General features: G+C 46.2%; 1 protein-coding gene across 1 annotated transcript in view; it reads right to left on the minus strand.

Moving 5' to 3' along the window:
• Positions 1–19,259, minus strand: part of CUL9 (cullin 9) — a 443,484-nt gene that overhangs the window by 315,410 nt on the left and 108,815 nt on the right. The window contains exons 9-10 of the mRNA XM_086948773.1: positions 14,138–14,345; positions 7,012–7,202 (exon numbers count right to left, since the gene is read on the minus strand). Coding sequence (XP_086804899.1) covers positions 7,012–7,202; positions 14,138–14,345 — 399 coding nt within the window. The remainder of the gene's footprint in view (positions 1–7,011; positions 7,203–14,137; positions 14,346–19,259) is intronic.

The raw sequence follows: 19,259 nt of genomic DNA on the forward strand, positions 1-19,259 counted from the left end.
GCGCAGTTTTGAATCAACTGGAGTTTTTTCAGGGTTGATTCGGGGGCTCCTAGATAAAGGGCATTTCCGAAGTCCAGCCGGGAGAGGATTAGGCCCTGGACCATGATCTGTCTGGCTTTGAAAGGGAGGAGCGGCAGGACTTTTCGGATGAGTCTTATAATGCCCATGCAGGTGGCAGATAATTTGGTTGCCTGGTGTCCGAAAGATAATGCGCTGTCTAACCAGATTCCTAGGCTCTTGATGATGTTCCTGGCTGGGGGTGCTGGGCCTAGAGCTGGTGGCCACAGAGACTCAATGGATTTTTGTGGGGAGTTACTCAGTACCATTAGCTCTGTCTTGTCGCCGTTTAGTTTCAGGTAGGACTGGCTCATCCAGGTACATACTGCTTCCATGCAACCTCTGGAGTCACTTGGATATGAGGAGGGATGAGTCAGGGTAACCACCAGTTGCGTGTCATCCGCGTAGGACACGACTTGGACGCCGAAAGGGAGAATTATTTCTGCGAGGGGGGTGCATGTATATGTTAAACAGTGTGGGGCTTAGGGACGAACCCTGGGGGACCCCACAACTGAGTGGTTTACTGGGCGAGGTGGTATCGCCCTCGCAGACTCGGAATGATCGCTCTGATAGAAATGATTGTAGCCAGGCCGCTGCTGTGGATGTTATCCCTAGTTCTGAAATTCTGTGAAGCAAGATATCATGATTCACAGTGTCGAAGGCGGCACTGAGGTCCAATAAGATAATGGCCGCAGTGCCGCCCTGATCCACGATCGTTCTACTCCCTCTGTTAAAGCTAGTAAAGCGGTTTCTGTTCAGTGCATGGGCCGGAACCCAGTCTGTGATGTATCCAGTAATTTATTTGCTTCCAGGAATTCTGTGAGGGATTGATTGAAGTGCTTTTCTGCGATTTTGGATATCCAAGGTAGCAGGGAAATCGGGCGGTAATTCCCCGGGTTCATCTGATCTAAATTGGGTTTTTTCAGGAGGGCCTTAACTATTGCCTGTTTCCATTTTGGGGGGACAAGCCCTGAGGAGAGGGACTTGTTAATCAGGTTCAGAATGGTGGGCAGGATAGTAGGGGTAATTGCTCTGGGAAAATGAGCTGGGGCTGGGTCACTGGGGGATCGAGACTTTACCTGGAGTATTATGGTTTCCAGGCTGATAGGCTCCAGTGGTGGAAAGGTTTCTAGGGTGGTAAGTGGGGGTGGTCTGGTGTCCTTCCGTTCTATTTGGAAGTGAGGGGGTAGGGGGAAGGATGAGTAGATTGTGGCTATTTTGTTGAAGAAGTAGTCGGCCTGTTCATTGCAGCGAGTTTGAGCAGTTAGAGGGTCTGGCGGCTTGTCGGGAAGTTTGAGCAGGCTCTTCGCGATATGATATATCTCCTTGGGTTTAGATGCTGCTTCGTTTATTTAATTTTCGTAGAAGGCTGCTTGAGCTTTTTTATGTCGTTTTTATAGTTTTTTATGGCAGCCCGATATTCATCTTTGCTGGTTTGTGAATAATCGATGCACCATTTCCGTTCCAATCTTTTGCATTCTTTCTTAAGAATGCGCAGGTCATGTGAGTACCAAGGAGCATTTTTGGGTCTCTGTTTCGGTTTGATGTCCTTGAATGGGATAGTAAGATCCATCCACGTGACAATCACATACACCTTTTCGTACACTAGTAAAATCTTTCATCACTCTTTGTAAAATACAGAGTATCATATTTGAATCCATTGACACAGCAATACAAGTATCTAAAAACCCACTCAGTGATTCATAGATGTAAAATGTTGTATACTTGTAAAGCGCACAGCTGCCCACACCGCGGGCGTCCCGGCGCTGTATACCGCTGGGGAACCCGTCCTGGCTTTCCCTGTGAGATGGCCCCTTCTGGGCACCCTCAAGGTGAGACCAGGCATCCCCGGCGTTGAAGGGGCCGTTGTGAAGATTAAGCAAGCTATTGCCCAGAGTTGCAGAGTGGGACCCAAGGTTAGAGTAGGCTCCGAGGCGAGAATTATCAGGCCCGCTGACATTTTGACCCAAGACCCTGCCGCGTTGGGAATCGAACCCTGGTCCCGGGCCGATCTCAGCTTCCGGGTCTGCCGCCTCTAACCATTGAGCCACACTTCTCCACAAGGTGTATGTATACACACATCTAATCACTTACCTGTAGATTCACTCATACATGCTGTCAATGAACAATAGAACACTATCAAAAATACTTATACACCTAAATCAACATTACACACCAGCCCACATCCTATTCACATGTGAAGTCATCCTACTCACTTATGCAAACAATGGATGTATGTATAGGCATTTTATATAGCGCACTACTTACCCGTAGGGTCCCAAGGCGCTTCGACCGCTGCGAAACCCTTCCTGGCTTCCCTGAGAGATGGTCCCTTAATGGGTATCTCCAGGGTGAGACCAGGCATCCCCGGCGGTCTGGTGGGGCCGTTAGTGAAGATGAGGCAAGCTAATGCCCAGAGTTGCCGAGTGTGATCGCTGATCAGAGTGGGCACCGAGGCGAGAGAATTATCGAGTCCGCTGACCCTGGTCCAGAAACCTGCCGCGCCGGGAATCGAACCCTGGTCCCGGGCCGTCCTCTGCTCTCGGGTCTGCCACCTCTAACCAGTGAGCCACACTACTTCACTCTTACATATTTACTTAGCTACACACTTATACAAACACAACTTCATCTATTCATTTAGATAGTAAGTCATACTTAGTGAATTTTAAAATCATTATTACAAGTATACAGTTATCCATACAGTCACTCACACAATCATTGAGTATTATGTACACTTATTTATATACAACAACTGACACATACACTGCCTTTTATTTTTCTAGTTTGTTGGACATGTACCATTGAGAAATATATTTGCTCATCACCACACCCATAAAGATATTCACTCACCCAAACAACTGTTAGAACATGTAGTTTTAACTTCATATATCTACTGACTCAACTATTCAAACATCTTTGGGCAGTCATACACCCCCCACCGAACCACACGCACATTCACTTTCCCATACAAATACGCAGTTAACTAATCTATAACTAATATAGACTTTCACATAGCTAGTAACCAACTGTAGAACCAGTTTACACAACAACTGACAAAGTGATACAGATATTCACACAGTTTAGTCACTATCCACTATATTTAGTGAGACACTATAAATTGGTCAAGTAAACAGTTAATTACACTACTACTAAATCCTCCATCCAAATATTTATTTATATATATCCACTCATTCTTCAATGCAAATTGCTATATATATAATGCATATTTAAATAACGAAGCAAACTACATTCACTGGATGATGTCATCAGTGATGTCACTGACCAGGTCATGAATGATATAATATATGACATCATCAGCAGTGAATTGCGGGTGCGCAAAATATAGTTAGTACAACTAACTATATAGGAGCAATTTCAATGGTTTTGTATGAGTGAAATGTCCAGCTAACTATAACACCCCTAAAACTTTTAGTGTTCTGGAACCTTTTAATATTGTGATGTAAGCGGCTGCTTGGACTGCAATAACGGAATAATGCATAATGTCAGCCTCCGTGTCTTTAATGAAATCCAGATTCTCTAGTCATGGCAATATGAGAATCGCAATTCCTAACTATATAAGGCCTGAAAAACATATATATATATATATATACATATACACATATACATATATATATATAGACATATATATATATATACACATATATACACACACATACATATATACACATATATACACACATACATATTATATATATATATATATATATATATATATATATATATATATATACACACACACACACACACAAACCAAATACTCCTTCTGGTAGACGCTAAATCCAGGAAGTGCTGTTTATTCACAACGCGTTTCGCCAAAGAATGGCTTGATCACGTATATACTAGATGAACCCGGCCACGAATTGCTGTGGCTCAGTCGGGTGAAATGGAAAGAAAGCAAAGAGTAAGCGCATTTTTGTAATATGTTTTTGTTGTTCCATTGTGGGTGCAGATATAGATATTGTCTGGTTTGCCGACTCTAGAACACGTAACATATAATTGTCCATGTGAGAAACAATCCGTGTCTAGATCTAAACCGCACAATTCTAAAGCTTGGCCCGGAGTTTTGACATTTTTTTTTTATAACAAACTTTATTGAAAACCACAGTTAGTAGTACATGTATCATAGCAAGTACTCAAGGTATTTTCCTTTTTGCTGCTTGTTAACCAGTTTTTCCCGATATCCATTTTTTACATATTTAAATCATATCACATCAGTTGATATAACAGAAACAATCAGTACAGATGGTAGATATTGGACGCATCCTTAATATATAACATGTAATAGAACCGCAAACTGAACCAACTCCTCCCCCCTTCCTCCATTCACTTCCCAGTCTGCCATCCTGACACAAAATGTCCATCCTAATATATGTAGACTATTGTCTCTAAGAGTCCTTTGTTGTTGCACAGCAAACAAATCGACAGGGTCTGTTCGGGATTTTGATTAAAAACATGTGCGTATTGGACACGTGCGTATTGGAATCAAACGTTGTGTATATAAAAACACGTGCTTAATCAAATCCAACGGTGTGTCAAAATTTCAAAGCAATCGGTGAAGAACTTTTGGAGATTTGAGATTTTGAACAAATGAACATTTACATTTTTATTTATATGGATATATCTCATCCTGCAGTTTTCGTAGGACTAGTCCGACGGTTATCAGCACTGAGGATTTCGTGGCTAACTCTGAAGACTTCAAGACCAGTATCTATTTCGGCTTAGACACCAAGGGCTTTGGCTCCAATGGGTGAGTCAGTGCAGAGACAGGACCGAGCAATGCCAAAGAAGCAGTCTCTGGGGTTTCTTCGGCGTCAAGATGAGGCCACCTATTGCATTTAAGACAGAGGTTTGGTGCAGACCATGGCACAAAGAACGTGATGGTCTAGATGCTGTGCTCTGTGGGTCTAGAGAGGCTGCACACTCTTTCACAGAGGGCTGCTCGATATGCAAGCGATGTCGAGGGAAGGGGGAGCCCTACTCACAACCATCTGTGCTGGCGGAAGGTTTCAATTTCCAAACCGAAACCGGCAGCAGACGAAAATGCCTCGTCAGCTGCCAATGGCAGCGCATGGTGATGCCCCACGAGGTCCTGGGTGCTGAAGCGATCTGGGGTGTCGTCTCCGTTCCTACGAGACATCTTGAGGTGACGTGCCCAATAGTCGAGGTGAGTCTTTATAGAGCCGAAGGAGCTTCAGACAGCTTTGCCCTGCTCGGTCGAGTGGCAGAGGTTACAGACCTGGTGGAGATTGGTCCAGGAGTATTTCATGTGACAGCGAAGACAGTATCTGAAGGGTATCGGTTCCATCACAGTCAAGGCATGTCGAGAAGCAGAGGAGGAGATACGGGGCCCCCTAGAGAGGATGAGGACGACTGGAGAGTCGCACAGAGTGATGGAGTCCAGATGTTGACCGAAGACGGTAGTTCAAGGAAAGTGAATGGAAAAGATTACTGACAGAAGAAGAGGAACTGTGAAGTTCGAGAAGAGCACTGACTGTGTCAAGCCGGAGCACACGCAGGAACCAGATGGTGGGAAAAAATGTATCTAATAATGGAGTCGATGCCCATGCACATTGCCAACAAGAGGAGGAGTCACAATACCTTGAGACTCAAAAGACCACTTTGAAGAAAAGCAGCTTGCCCACATCTGGGCCCAACACTAGATGGCAGGTGTATTCAGAGCATGTGTATCGACAGCCAAACATGCCTCAAACAGGAAGTTCTCAGCCAGTGGGTCATTTCACATCCCCCTCAGTACAACGGCAGGTAAGGAAGTTCTTGCCTGGCGGCTTCAAATACCCTCAGTATAATAATAGGAAAGGAAATTCTTACCCAGTGTGTCACCTCATCTACCCTCAGTGCAATGGCAGGGAAGAAGTTCTTACCGGGGGAGCTCACTTTATTTGCCTGCAGTACAACGAGAGGGATGGATCTTCCTTGTAGGTAAAAAAAAATATATGTAAGCCTGTTATATAGCGCAACTACTCACCCTTATGGGTCTCAAGGCGCTGGGGGCCGTTGTGGAAATTAAGTGAGTTATTGCCCAGAGTCAACGGTGTTGAGCTGAGCTGCCGCCGGAGCTGGGATCGTACCGTGACCCCTGTGCTCCGAAGTCAGCTGCCCTAGCCGCTGCACCACACCTTGTACCCCCAATATCATTCAGATCACTTCATCTGCCTTCAGGACAATGAGGGGAAAAAGTTCCTAATCAGCGGCTGACTTTGTCCACTATCAGTACGAGGACAGGGAAGAAAGTTTGTATCAGGAGTCTTACTTCATCTACCCTAAGTTGAACGAGAGCGAATACATTACTCATCCAGTGGCCCACTTCATCTGCCTTCAGAAGAATTATAGTAAAGAAAGTTTTTCTCGGCCAGCTCACTTAATTTACATTCAGCGGAATGAGAGGGAGGGTAGTTCCTACCCTGCGGTCACTTCATTTATCCTCTGTGGGTGCAACAGAGAGAGCAGGAAGGACTTAATTGGCAGCCCTCCTCTTCTACCCTCGGTAGACGCAATGGACTGAGAAGCAGAAAACATTATCTAACAGGTCATTTCATCCCCTCTCAGTGGCCACAGTAAAGAATGCATCAAACTTTTAACAGGCAACTCACTTCATTTAGCCTCCAATGCCCTTAGTGGTCCAAGTCAAATATGTTCTGACAGTACAGGTCGATAATGAAGCTAGCAAATAGTGTTATCACTTCTTCCAGTCTAAAGACAGCTTGCCAGTCTAAAGAGTACAACTATGCTCTAGGATCAGCTTTCACAAAAAGAAACATCACATTTTGCAGCAAGATTGTTTGTATTTAATTTTCTCAAGTTCAAGCGAGGAATGTGTGAGGAACAGTCAATGAACTATAAGTAAAAGACTGAACACCCGGAAACCAAACACACAATTGGTATTCTATCGACAGGAGTGTCACCTGCTCTTACCCAGGGGTGGTCAACATCGTCTTGACGGCAGCTGGAATCACGGCGAGTAGGTTATCGGAACCAATGCTGGCTGCAGAGCCGATGCTGGCGAAGATCTCCCTCATCACCTGAGCATCCGAATGGCTGAGGGTGTACGATTTGGCAGATCCTTCCAGCTGGCTATTGCCAACACCAGTCAACACCTTCAAGACCTGAGAAACAGTAATCCAGAAGTGAAAAATTACGCACAGCATACCCAAATGCATCACTTCATTCTAAAGACAATAATAGAAAGAGGAAGGAGAAGTAACTAGAAAAAAATAGAAGCATAAACAGGGCTAGGATAGGTGACTGATTAGACCATTCGGTGGAGGTGTTTTCAACCTAGCAAGAGAGCAAGAAAGCACTACACGGACACACCAGACAATCTCAGATAGCGAGCAGATTAAAGTTCAAGTACATGGCACCAAAAACGGCAATTGAACTAGATAAGATAGAGAGCCAGGATCTGCAGCATGTCCAGGAGAACAAAGACGCTGATGGCCTTTGATTGTTGGATTACAGAGGACATTTGACTTCAAAGGATTCCTCTTCACTGCAGGCCCCTCCCAGGATTTGTATGTGAAGCAGCTTCTCAAGATGATGCAGGCCTAGAGTAGCAGCCAGTTAATGCTCCTTAGAATATGTGTTATACAGTGGCCTGAAGGATAATGGGGGCACAAAGAAGACTTCAAGATGGCTACAAGCAAGGTGTTTCTGCCATGCCTGCATGTCTTTTCAGATACAAGACTGAGCTGATAATGCTCAAGTTTCATGAAAAGCTGTAGGTCAATCAATGCATGCACTTGCATGTGGGTCTGGAGCTGGATTTGGTTGCTGGAGTAGGAGAGAGGGATAAACAGATTTTTGGTAGAGTCTACTTTCAGAAGGCAGTATTAGCTAAACGACTGCTATGTTTTCTTTTCCCCCAATAAAGGCCAGATGATTAGATGATTAGAGGTCTCAGGCTTGGGGCAGTTTTGAAGCAGGCCTGGTCTCAATCAGGCATCAGTGCTGAGGAGAGGTACTGGAGCTCAAGTGATGGATTAGAGGATGGTCTCCTCTAGGTGGGTGTACCTTGAAGTGAAGTGAGAGTGCTTCAGCAGTGATAAAGGGGAGGATGGTCTTGATCTTGAGTTGAGCTGTCAGTGCTCCTCCAGTAATGGGTGTGAGGAGGGTCTACATTTTGATTTTGAGGTGAGGTGCAAGTGCTCCTCTAGAGATGGATGCGAGGATGGTCTACATGTAGATCTTGAGGAGCGGTGTGAGAGCTCCTCCAGTGAGGATTGAGAGGATGGTCTACGTGTATCTCGAGTTGAAGTGTGAGTTCCTCTACAGTGATGGATATGAGGATGGTCTAGGTGTTAATCTTGAGACGAGGTTTTATTGCTCCTCCAGGGATAGATAGGAGGATAGTCTAGGTGTTGATCTTGAGGAGAGGTGCGAGTGACCTACAGGGATGGATAGGAAGATCTATGTTTAATCTTGAGAAAAAAAGTAATGACTTCTCCAGTATTAGATGGGAGAATAATCTAACGAATGGTGAGGGCGTCTTTGAGGTTAGTGACGGAGTGTTTTCTCCAGACAGTCTATGTGCAGAATGTGTCAGTCACAGTGAGGCTGTAGTAGTTTGGTGCTCTTGATCTAGTTTCTCAATTCCAAGAAGAAGCTGCTGATACTGTTGTATTGGGCACATGGACATACTTGGTTGAGTGGTACAATGATTCGGGTATTTCAATAGGGCTTTAATCTGCAGGAACTTCCAGATTGTGGGTGCGTATTAAGCGGGTTTAGCTGTAGGAATGAACTACTTGCTGGCCAGAGTGCCCTTACGTCTGCCAAGGCAGTGAGATGATTCTGTGCTTTTTTTTGTGGGTGAGAGAAATGAGAAGATGTAGTGAAGGTTAGATAGAGAAAAGGAGAGTAGACTGCAAGGGCATGAGGCCATCCTGTATTCCAGTGACCTCCTGTATACTTAGTTTGGGGAAAGGCTGCCACCACAATAGGGATTCAGGACCACATTAGGAAATGTAGGAAGCCGGCTCTATATGTGATATATCAAAAAATCTGATATATTATGTAAATGGTCCAGGGGTTTCCTTATGAGTGGACAGGGGCTTGCTGTGCAATCCCAAAGTGCTCTATTAGGGGGTAGTTCGATCGATCAGTCTTAGGCTTATCACAAAGGAATGCAAAACATTTGCAAATATACACAATGATCAACAAATAAGACGACTCAAGAAGGAGATCCACACCAATTTATAAAAATAGCAAGAATCTTTATATACGTTTAGGCATCAGAGAAAAATCTTTCAGGTAAGTGTGTTTTTAAATAGGAATTCTTTTTAGTTCTAAAAGTGGACACTTAGTGAATTTTTGAGTTCTGGAATGTTATCCTTTTGAAGAAAAAACGAGTTTTGCAAACAGGTATAGTACAGCGGCTTATGGGATCAACCTGCAGGAGTTGAATGGTGGGCAAGGTACAAGGCAGCATCAACAGTACACCACCGGCGGCTGAGTGCAGGCTGTAAAACAGCATTGGGAGCCCAAAAGGGTTTTTTAGAGATCGGTCACTGAAAATAGGCCATAGCCTCTGGTGGGAAGGCCAGTCGGGTTGAACCCACATGAGGGTTCATGTCTTGCAATGCTCGGGACGTATGGACACCTGGTGTCCTCTTCTCCAAGGCCCGCAAGCAACGGACGCAGAGCGGACTTTAGGCATCTGGTTTACACACCGGCAGCAGTCACAGATGAGGGGGCCTGTGTGCAGAGGCTGCTTTCGACGCCACAGAGTACAAGAGGAGTGAAACCACGCTTGACTATCTCTGGAGGGATGGGGGACTTTTTGCCATCGTTAACAAACTTCAACTCGAGCCAGGGGTGAAGAGTTCAGTGGCTGCTTCCGGTGTCGGATTTTGGTGGTTCCGAAGGCTTCAGAGTCCTTGCTTCGGAGTTCCTGCAGGGTTCAGGAGAACTGGTTCACTGTCCACTGGAGGTCTTGTGTCTTTATTTAAGGCAGGCAGCCCTCCCAGTTTTCTGAAGTTAACAGATGCAGGAAGAGTCAACTTTTGAGCACATTTCATTGAGGGAAGAGTATAGGCTGGCAGGGTTGGCACCAGGTCAGCTGCTTCTACTCTCAGCGCTGCTTTTTCGGCTCTTCAGTGTCCTCTCTTCTTTGGTCACCAGTATCAGCCTCTCTGGTTCTATGGGCTCCACTAAATACTGAATTTAGGGGCATTAAGGCAGTGTAGGATAGTAGCCAATGGGTTACTGAATCTTGAGGTCACTAGACCCCCTATATGACCATTTCCTGGTGGAAATGGGCATAACTGTGTACCAAAATTCCTAAGAATCCCATCACAAAAAAGCTACTTCCGAAAAATTGTGTACGCCTCACTGTAGCTCACCTTAGGGGTGGTACAAGCCAGGAGGTGGCAAGCCTGCCTGATTACCTACTTTTTCTGCCTATTAAAGTGCCGAGGAGGCCCTAGACAAAGGAGTTGGCTTCCTCTCCTGCGATGGGAGCCAGATTCACCCTCTTTTGTTCAGGGCATCCTGAGAGCAGAGGAGGGTACTGCAACAAAATTCAGTTTCCTACAGTCCCTGCCAAGTGCAAAACGTTTCTTGTCTAAGGTCTCTGCCAGGTGTAAAGCTGTTTCTGGTCTAAGGTCTCCTCCAGTACAAAGCTCTTTCCAATCTAAAGTCTCCATCAGGTGCTCTATAACTCCTTCCAGCAACGGCTGATTACCGGGCATTGCTTGAACATGCATCCAGATCAGGCTGCTGTGCTGAAGCCATAATCATTTCGGCATCAGATATCTCCAATGTGGAGAGTTAAATTGGGTATTCTTAAATCTGGCGTGCCTGGAAAAGCCGGAGAATACTGAAGGGACTAAGTTCCCCCGGCCCCTGTGATCGAACTCCTGTCTCTAATCCACCTCCACTAAATATTAAACCAGTCACAGTATTCTTGGTCATAGTGAAGGAGGATTTATAATGCCAGGTCACCTTTTTTCGGCCTACCTCGCAAACAGCAAATGCACCTCTCTGTGCAGCTTGGGGTTCAGTCTCTCCTGTCCCGAATCTCTCCTGCAACTTGATGCAGAATACGCTACATAACGACTGTCCAGAAGGGAGGTCACCTTCAGACATCGCAACAACCGAGGTTTTGAAATCTTCACATCTATTCTAGATCTATCTATTGTGCCCTTCAGAGACTACCGCCCTGTCCTCAAGACATCTTGCTCTCTTGGCAAGGTCAAGCACCTGCTTCTAGAGCATCTGTGGACAGACGTATTTCATCTGTTGATTACTCTGCGTACTTCACCCCGATAGCTTTCTTGGATCGTGACAAAGCAGTCCTTCATCAGTTATTATTGTTGTGTCCATAGTGGAGTCCAGAGCTTCCTTCCTGTCACAGATGGACTTGAAAATACTATCCAACGTATACGCCAATGGGGATACTGCACTTCCGCCTTCACGTTTATGATGGATGATATCATGGGGTTGGGAGCTGGCAGCCTCAACTTAGGCCCCCATTTTCTTGGTCTTTGTTTTTGCCTTGGTCTTGCGCATAAAAGATGGTCAGTGAAACTGATACTTATGTCTGATTTGCAAACCATCCAACCCACCGAAGGACAGTTGTTTCAGCCTATACCTCTGCCTCCAGTAGTCTCTGATAGTGAATATCAAATCATCAGCTTCAAGACAGAGTCCCCACAAAATGGTCATTATTTTCCCTCCAGTCTCAACTGTGCATGGCTTTGCAGACATGCATCCTCATAGGCACTTTTCTTCTGGCAGGGCTCTGTCAGCATAGCCCAGTGCCTTATCTTCGTCCTTTACTGCCCCGGTAAGTGTTACAGTGTACAGTCCCATGACCACATTTCCTTCCAGGACCTGCTTTTGACAGGGGCTCTGCCACTCATTAGAAAACATGTGGAGGCAGCAGATGTTGGGATAGGCTTCTGGCCGATATGAGCCCTTGACAAAGTAAGCGGCTCACTTTATGGGTTTGTTTGTACTCTACAATGAATTTCCTAAATAGGAACCTGAAACCTCTTCTCCAATCTTCTAGCGTGCGCCCACAGGGCACGTCAACTTCCAAGACCTCCATGGGGTGCTCCATGCGGTTCACCCATAGTGCTAGTAAGGGTTTGGGATAAATACACCATGTATGAGAGCATGTTCACATACCATTGTGATCACCAGTCGGATCCACTTCCCTCAACTCACGAGTGCTTTGCTTTTGCAGTGTCACACGAGCATGAGTGCAGCTTGGATAGACCAGACCCATTGTTCTCACTTCTGTGTCCAGAAACTCTGGTATTCTTCAACTCAGTCTGCAAACCGTCTAACACATATATGTTATTTGTGTGTGTCTTATTCATCTTTCCCACCCACAGGTAACAGCTTGAGCTAATAGAGTTACATCCACCTGGAGGCTTTATACTTTAGAGAGAATGACTGGATGCATGCGTGTGAGAGTTTATGACCAAGCGATCACGATCCTGAGGAAGGCTACGGACCCATGTGGGCCCAGTGAGACAGCTGAAAAGAGTCAAGTTGGGAACAATAACAATCCCTTAGATTACCCAATCTTGTTTTTAATATCCCACAGCATTTGACCCACAGAATATAACTTATATTAACAGGTATCACTGAAGGGATTTTTTATTTACAGGCAAGCACCCACTGACCTCACCAACAGGTGAGCCACAAAACTACAGAAGTGCTCTCAATTAGGTCGATCGAGCCCGCCCTCCCGCCCACTAACCTGTTGGGAGGATGCAGAAAACCCTATAATGAACGATGATACCTAGGTTAGTGTATGAAGGTTCATCTATATTTTTAACGACTAACCAGCCATACACCAGTTTCTTTTTGTGATGGTCCCCATACCAAAGCAAACACAAGAAGATGATGGTCCAGGGAAGACCTGGCTGGGCAGTTCGATCTGGAATGTTCCCATGAGGCACAGTGTCAAGATTGATTTGCATATAGCTGGGTCTCAACTGGGGTGGCGAAGTGAGCTAAAGAACGATGATGGATTCACCCCAGATCTGTGACTGGGAGTGAGTGCCTGCAAAGTTTCAGCGCACCATCCATCATCTCCTTGTGTTTGTTTTGTTCGCCCTACGTTGGCAGGGCATGCCCAGACGTGGGTCCCTTGCTCACTTTGCCACTGGATCCAAGCTTGCCTGGCTGATGAGGGGTGTTACCCTGAACCCGGTCCCAGGATGCTTGTTTTCGGTTCAGGGAGGACCTGGCTTGGCAGCTCAGGCTGGACTGTTCCCACGAGGCACAGGGTCAAGAATGATTTGCATATAGCTGTGTCTGAACTGGGGTGGTGAAGTAAACAGAAGAATGATGATGGATTGAACCCAGATCTAATAGTGACTTGGGGTGAGTGTCTGAAAAGTTTCCGTGCTCCCTCCATCATCTCCTGGCGCTTGCTTTGGTCCCCATACCAATCCAATTGTCCTACGGGTCTTCTGCGCCACATCAGACACTTGAGGAAGTTATGCTATTGCTACTGCTTCCTATGATCTAGTCACTGCAGGGACAGCCATATCTGATACTGGATAACTGTAACTTTTACACATTTCACTCTGAGGCCTTGTGGGTTTCAAGGTAATACTTAAGAGTAATTTCACGGATGTGAAAAGTAGGCAAAAACGGTTTACTTTAACATGCCCTGTTGTAGGTTTTAGGATGCAGTCACATAGGAATATATTTTTGTGGCATTACTTAAAAGTTAAATGTGTGCACTGTGGTTAGTCACTCTTTCAACAGGTTTCATAAAGTCAGTGCGCATGCGCTGGGTGGATTTCAAGCAGTCTCCCAATGGTCAAAATCTAAAACACCGGCAGGAAAAAGATAAGGGACACTCAACACAACTGCTTTCTCACAATGCCCATTAGACATTCACAAGACTGTTAGCCACTGAAGTACAAGCATTAGCTGGAAGAGTGGTCAGTACCAAGAAGACCCTTTGCAAGTTATAGCGATTTTATAACCAGGTCTACTCCCTGCCAGGGTAACAACTGTGTTCACTACACATGGAGTTGATGGTGAGAAAGGTTAGCAGAGACTGTAGAACACTTACCGCCAGGGCCGCCTGCTGCACCAGTGGGGACGTGGTGTACTCCTGCATGCCCACCATCACCGCTCTCACACCTCCCTCGGTAGCGAACAGAACACGCCAATCATATTTCGACATCAGGACATACAACAGCTGCAGCGCCATTACCACCAACGTCTTCTCTTTCACCTGATTGGTCAGAAGTTCCACCAGCATCTTTACAATCTTCTCCCTGGTACACAGGCCAAGAAATACTAATTACTTAAAATGGGGACATGAAATACGAATTACAGCTTCTCAATAGAGCAGAGATCGTGAAATATTAGGAACAGCTTCTTGATGGAACATGGATCACAAAATAATAATTCCAGTTTCTTCCTGGCAAATGGAGAATGAAATACCAATTCATCCTGGAATAAGGGGAATGAAATAGTAACTATAGCTTCATCTCTGTCCTAAGCGCATCGATTATGAAATTAAAATGAAATTGTTATAATATCCTCTATAGCAAATGGGTGCTAGAAACAAATTACTGCTGTCAGTGGAACATTTGTCTTGAAATACAAATGTGAGCTTCAACAGTTTCTTTGGAAGCAATAAAGGAGAATGTTACTTGCCCTGCTACAGTCTGCTTGTAGCTTGTGGTGCTGAAGATTCACATGCTCTGCGTCCTCCTGCCATCTAGTTTTTGGCGCGGGCATTTGCAAGTTGTTTTTCTTTGAAGAAGTCTGCTGTCTCAAGATAGCTCATAACTCCTCCCTTAGCCCCCATTACACAAGGACAAAGACTCCAGCTTGCATTGTTTTTCCCTCAGCGGGTAATGACAGAATATATGTACTGTGCACCGAGAGTACCAGCAGTAAATGTGTAAATTGTCTGAATTATTGCTCGCTACAGGGAAGGTTGAAGAGCACATGTGGCTACAGCACCACAAGGTACATACAGAGGATTAGAGGGTAATATATCCCATTTAGAGCACACGCTGCTTTAGAAGCATGTGCTCTGCATAGACTATAAAGCTGAACCTACTGTAAGCAGTGGCTAGAGAGTGGATGGTTAAGACATTTGAAAGAAGGTGCTAAAGATCGGTTGGACAACTAAAGCCTCTTAACAGACTTAAATATCAGACTCTTCCTGGATCTCTCTTCTCGCATGCACATCACCCCAACCTCGAAAAACTCCACTGGCTCCAGGGCCAGTTCAAGCTCCTCATCCACGCGTTCAAGGCCCTGCACGACTTCTGACATACCTACATCAACCACCTAAGATTCCACAAATCCGCAAGACACCTTCACTCCGGCGCCCTCATGCTGGCCCACACTCCCCTCATATGGCACAGAACAACCAGAGGATGCTGCTTCTCCTACCTCACAGCCAAAGTCTCGGACAGATTCCCCTGCACCTCAGGACCTCCTCTACTCATCAATAGTTCCTAAGGACGCTGAAAACCTGGCTCTTTGACTAAGACCCTGAATTCTGCTAGTGCCTGGATACCCTGACGGGTGACAAGCCATGCTCTATGAGTCAACTTACTGATTGAGTGATCTTTTTGTTGATGCAGCTGCTTAAGAGATCTGTAAAATCATTGATCAGTACAGGCAGATGCTGTCCTTAGAAATTAATAGGACTACGAATGGTTGAATGCCAAATTTTCTGAACTAACAACGGAGCTGGTTCGAATGGGTCTCGCCTTGTTTGCTACTAAAACACATCCTGGCCGTGTTGTCTATCTATATAAGTACTCTTTTTTCCCGAATCAAGGTTAAAACACCCCAAGGGCCAATTGGATTGTTGTAAATTCCAGGTAGTTCATAGTCAAGTCAAGTCAAGTCATAACATTTATATAGCGCACTACATACCCGGAGGGTTTCAAGGCGCTTAGGAAGGGGAAGAGGATTATTTGTCAAATATCCACGTTTTAAACTGCTTTCTGAACGCTAGGTGATTCTGGGTGAGGCGAAGGTAAGCGGGGAGTGAGTTCCATGTTTTGGCAGCCAGGTATGAGAAGGATCTGCCTCCCATGGTGGTCTTGTTGATGCGAGGTACAGTGGCGAAGGCTTGGCTGGAAGAGCGAAGTTGGCGGGCGGGGGTGTAGAAGGACAGTCGAGAGTTGAGGCAATCTGGTCCGATGTCGTAGAGTGATTTGTGTGCGTGGGTAAGCAGTCGGAAAGTAATCCTCTTATTGACGGGTAGCCAGTGGAGGTCTTTAAGGTGACCAGAGATGTGTTCGTTGCGTGGGATGTCTAATATGAGCCTGGCTGAGGCGTTTTGGATTCGTTGTAGTTTCTTCTGGAGTTTAGCGGTGGTACCTGCGTAGAGGGTGTTTCCGTAGTCCAGTCGGCTCGTGACTAGAGCGTGGGTGACTGTTTTCCTTGTTTCGGAGGGGATCCAGCGAAATGTTTTTCTGAGCATGCGAAGAATGTTAAAGCAGGAAGAGGATACGGCGCTGACTTGTCTGTTCATTGAGAGTGAAGAATCCAGGATGACGCCAAGGTTCCGTGCGTGGTCTGTCGGGATGGGTGCATTTCCGAGGGCTTCCGGCCACCAGGAGTCGTCCCATGCAGAGGGGGATTTACCTAAGATGAGGACTTCTGTTTTGTCTGAGTTCAGTTTCAGACGGCTTTGTTTCATCCATTCGGCGACTTCTTTCATTCCTTCGTGTAGGTTAGTTTTGGCGGTGCTGGGGTCCTTGGTGAGAGATAGGATCAGTTGAGGGTCATCCGCGTAAGAGATGATGTTGAGGTTGTGTTGGCGGGCTATGGCCGCGAGGGGGCTCATGTATACGTTGAAGAGGGTGGGACTGAGTGAGGATCCTTGTGGTACGCCGCAGATGATTTCAGAGGCCTCGGACTTGAATGGAGGAAGGCGGACTCTCTGGGTTCTTCCGGAGAGGAACGAGGTGATCCATTCCAGTGCCTTTCCTTGGATTCCGATGTTTCTGAGGCGTTGTAAAAGGGTGCTGTGGCAGACTGTGTCGAAGGCTGCAGAGAGGTCGAGGAGGATGAGGGCGACTGTGTCTCCATTGTCCAGTAGAGTTCGAATGTCGTCTGTTGCTGCGATGAGGGCGGTCTCAGTGCTGTGTTTGGCTCGGAAGCCAGATTGTGAGGGGTCGAGTGATTTGTTGGCTTCGAGGAAGGCGGCGAGTTGGTTGTTGACAGCTTTCTCGATGACTTTGGCCGGGAATGGAAGAAGCGAGATGGGGCGGTAGTTTTTGAGTTCGGTGGGGTCTGCTGTTGGTTTTTTCAGAAGGGCGGTGAGTTCGGCGTGTTTCCAGTCTTCTGGGAAGGTAGCGGAGTTGAAGGAGCAGTTGATGACGTCTCGGAGGTGCGGAGCTATGACGGAGTCTGCTTTGTTGAAGATGTGGTGAGGGCATGGGTCTGTGGGGGATCCAGAGTGGATGGAATTCATCAGGCGGATGGTGTCCTCAGTGGAGATTGGGTTCCAGGCGTTAAGGGTGTTAACGGGAGGAAGATGGTCAGCTGATGGTAGGGTGGGTTGGCTTCCGGGTTGGTTGTCAAAGCTGTTGTGGATGTCAGCAATCTTGTTGTGGAAAAAAGAGGCTAGGGAATCGCAGAGGGTTTGAGAGGGGGTGATGTCGTTGGAGTTGGCCGAGGGGTTGGAAAATTCCTTGACGATGTTGAAAAGTTCCTTGCTGTTGTGGGCGTTGTTGTCAAGTCGATCTTTGAATGCTGTTTTCTTGGCTTTTCGGATCAGTTGGTGGTGAGTACGGATGGCGCTTTTGAAGGCGTCCTTGTTGCTGGTGGATGGGTCTTTTTTCCAGGCCTTTTCAAGGGAGCGGCACAGTTTTTTGGACTTCTTGAGGTCGTCGTTGAACCATGAGGCCTTCTTGATGCCAAGTTTGTGTTGACGTTTTTTCAGTGGTGCTAAGGTGTCGGCGGTGTTGGATAACCAAAGGGTGAGGTTGGAGGCGGCTTCGTTGGCGTTAGAAGAGAGGGCTGGGGAGGTTAGAAGGAGCGATGTGGAGATCTGATCTGTGGTGATTTTGTTCCAGTTTCTTTGTAGAGTTGGTTGGAGGTGGATGATGGGTTTCGGCTTGTTGTAGGTGAAGTGAACGCAGCTGTGGTCAGTCCAGAGGAGATCCGTAGTGTGGCTGAAGGAGACATGGTTGCTGGAGGTGAAGATGGGGTCGAGAGTGTGACCTGCGATGTGGGTGGGGGAAGTGACCAGTTGTTTAAGTCCGAGGTTGGCGAGGTTGTCCAAGAGGGTGGCGGTGTTGCGGTCGTTGATCTTTTCAAGGTGGAAGTTGAGGTCTCCCAGAAGGATGTAATCTTTGGAGGGGAGCGCGTGAGGGGTGATGAAGTCCGTGATGTCTTCACTGAATTTTGCGCGTGGTCCTGGTGGTCTGTAGAGGAGGGTGCCTCTGAGTGTGGTCTTGGGGTCGATGTGGATCTGGAAGTGAAGGTGTTCGGAGTTGGCGAGGTTGGCATCAGAGCTGGTTGAGATGCGGATTGTTTTCTTATGGACGATAGCGATTCCACCTCCTGTATGGTCGGTGCGGTCCTTGCGTGTGATCTTATAGTCATCAGGGATAGCGATGGCGATGTCAGGGGCGGAGGAAGCGTTCATCCATGTTTCCGTTAGGAAGGCGACGTCAGGAGACATGGTGTCTAGTAGGTTCCAAAGGTCAATGGCGTGCCTGTGGACCGAGCGGGTGTTGAGAAGGATGCATTCTAGGTGGTTGGGGTCGGGAATCTGTGTTGTGGTCGTAGCGGAGATGTTGTCGGTGCCGCTGAATCTGCAGGAGTTTATCCAAAGAACAATGGTTCCTGTGGCATATTTATTTAACACAATATTTAATATAACAGCTTAGATAAGCACTATTAAATTGTAACAGAAAAGGGTCTGGCAAAGAAAGAAGCACACATATATACCAATTTTTTAAAGAAATTATTCTTTGTATTTCAACTTTCAGACACTCAGTCTAATAGTTATAACAGCGACATATTTACAAAAAATTGTGCAATGTGTCCCCAGTGGTTTTGTGAACAAAAAACAGAACATAAAATAATAAGTGATCTGTACAACTTTGTTATTATGAATATTTACAAAGGGAAAATGACCAAGCGCAATAATAAAGCAATTCTTAGCAGTGACTATCTGCAATCATAGAACACTGTGCTTGAAA

Source organism: Lissotriton vulgaris, unplaced genomic scaffold (genome assembly GCF_964263255.1).
Source record: "Lissotriton vulgaris unplaced genomic scaffold, aLisVul1.2 SCAFFOLD_375, whole genome shotgun sequence".
Taxonomy (NCBI): Eukaryota; Metazoa; Chordata; class Amphibia; order Caudata; family Salamandridae; genus Lissotriton; species Lissotriton vulgaris.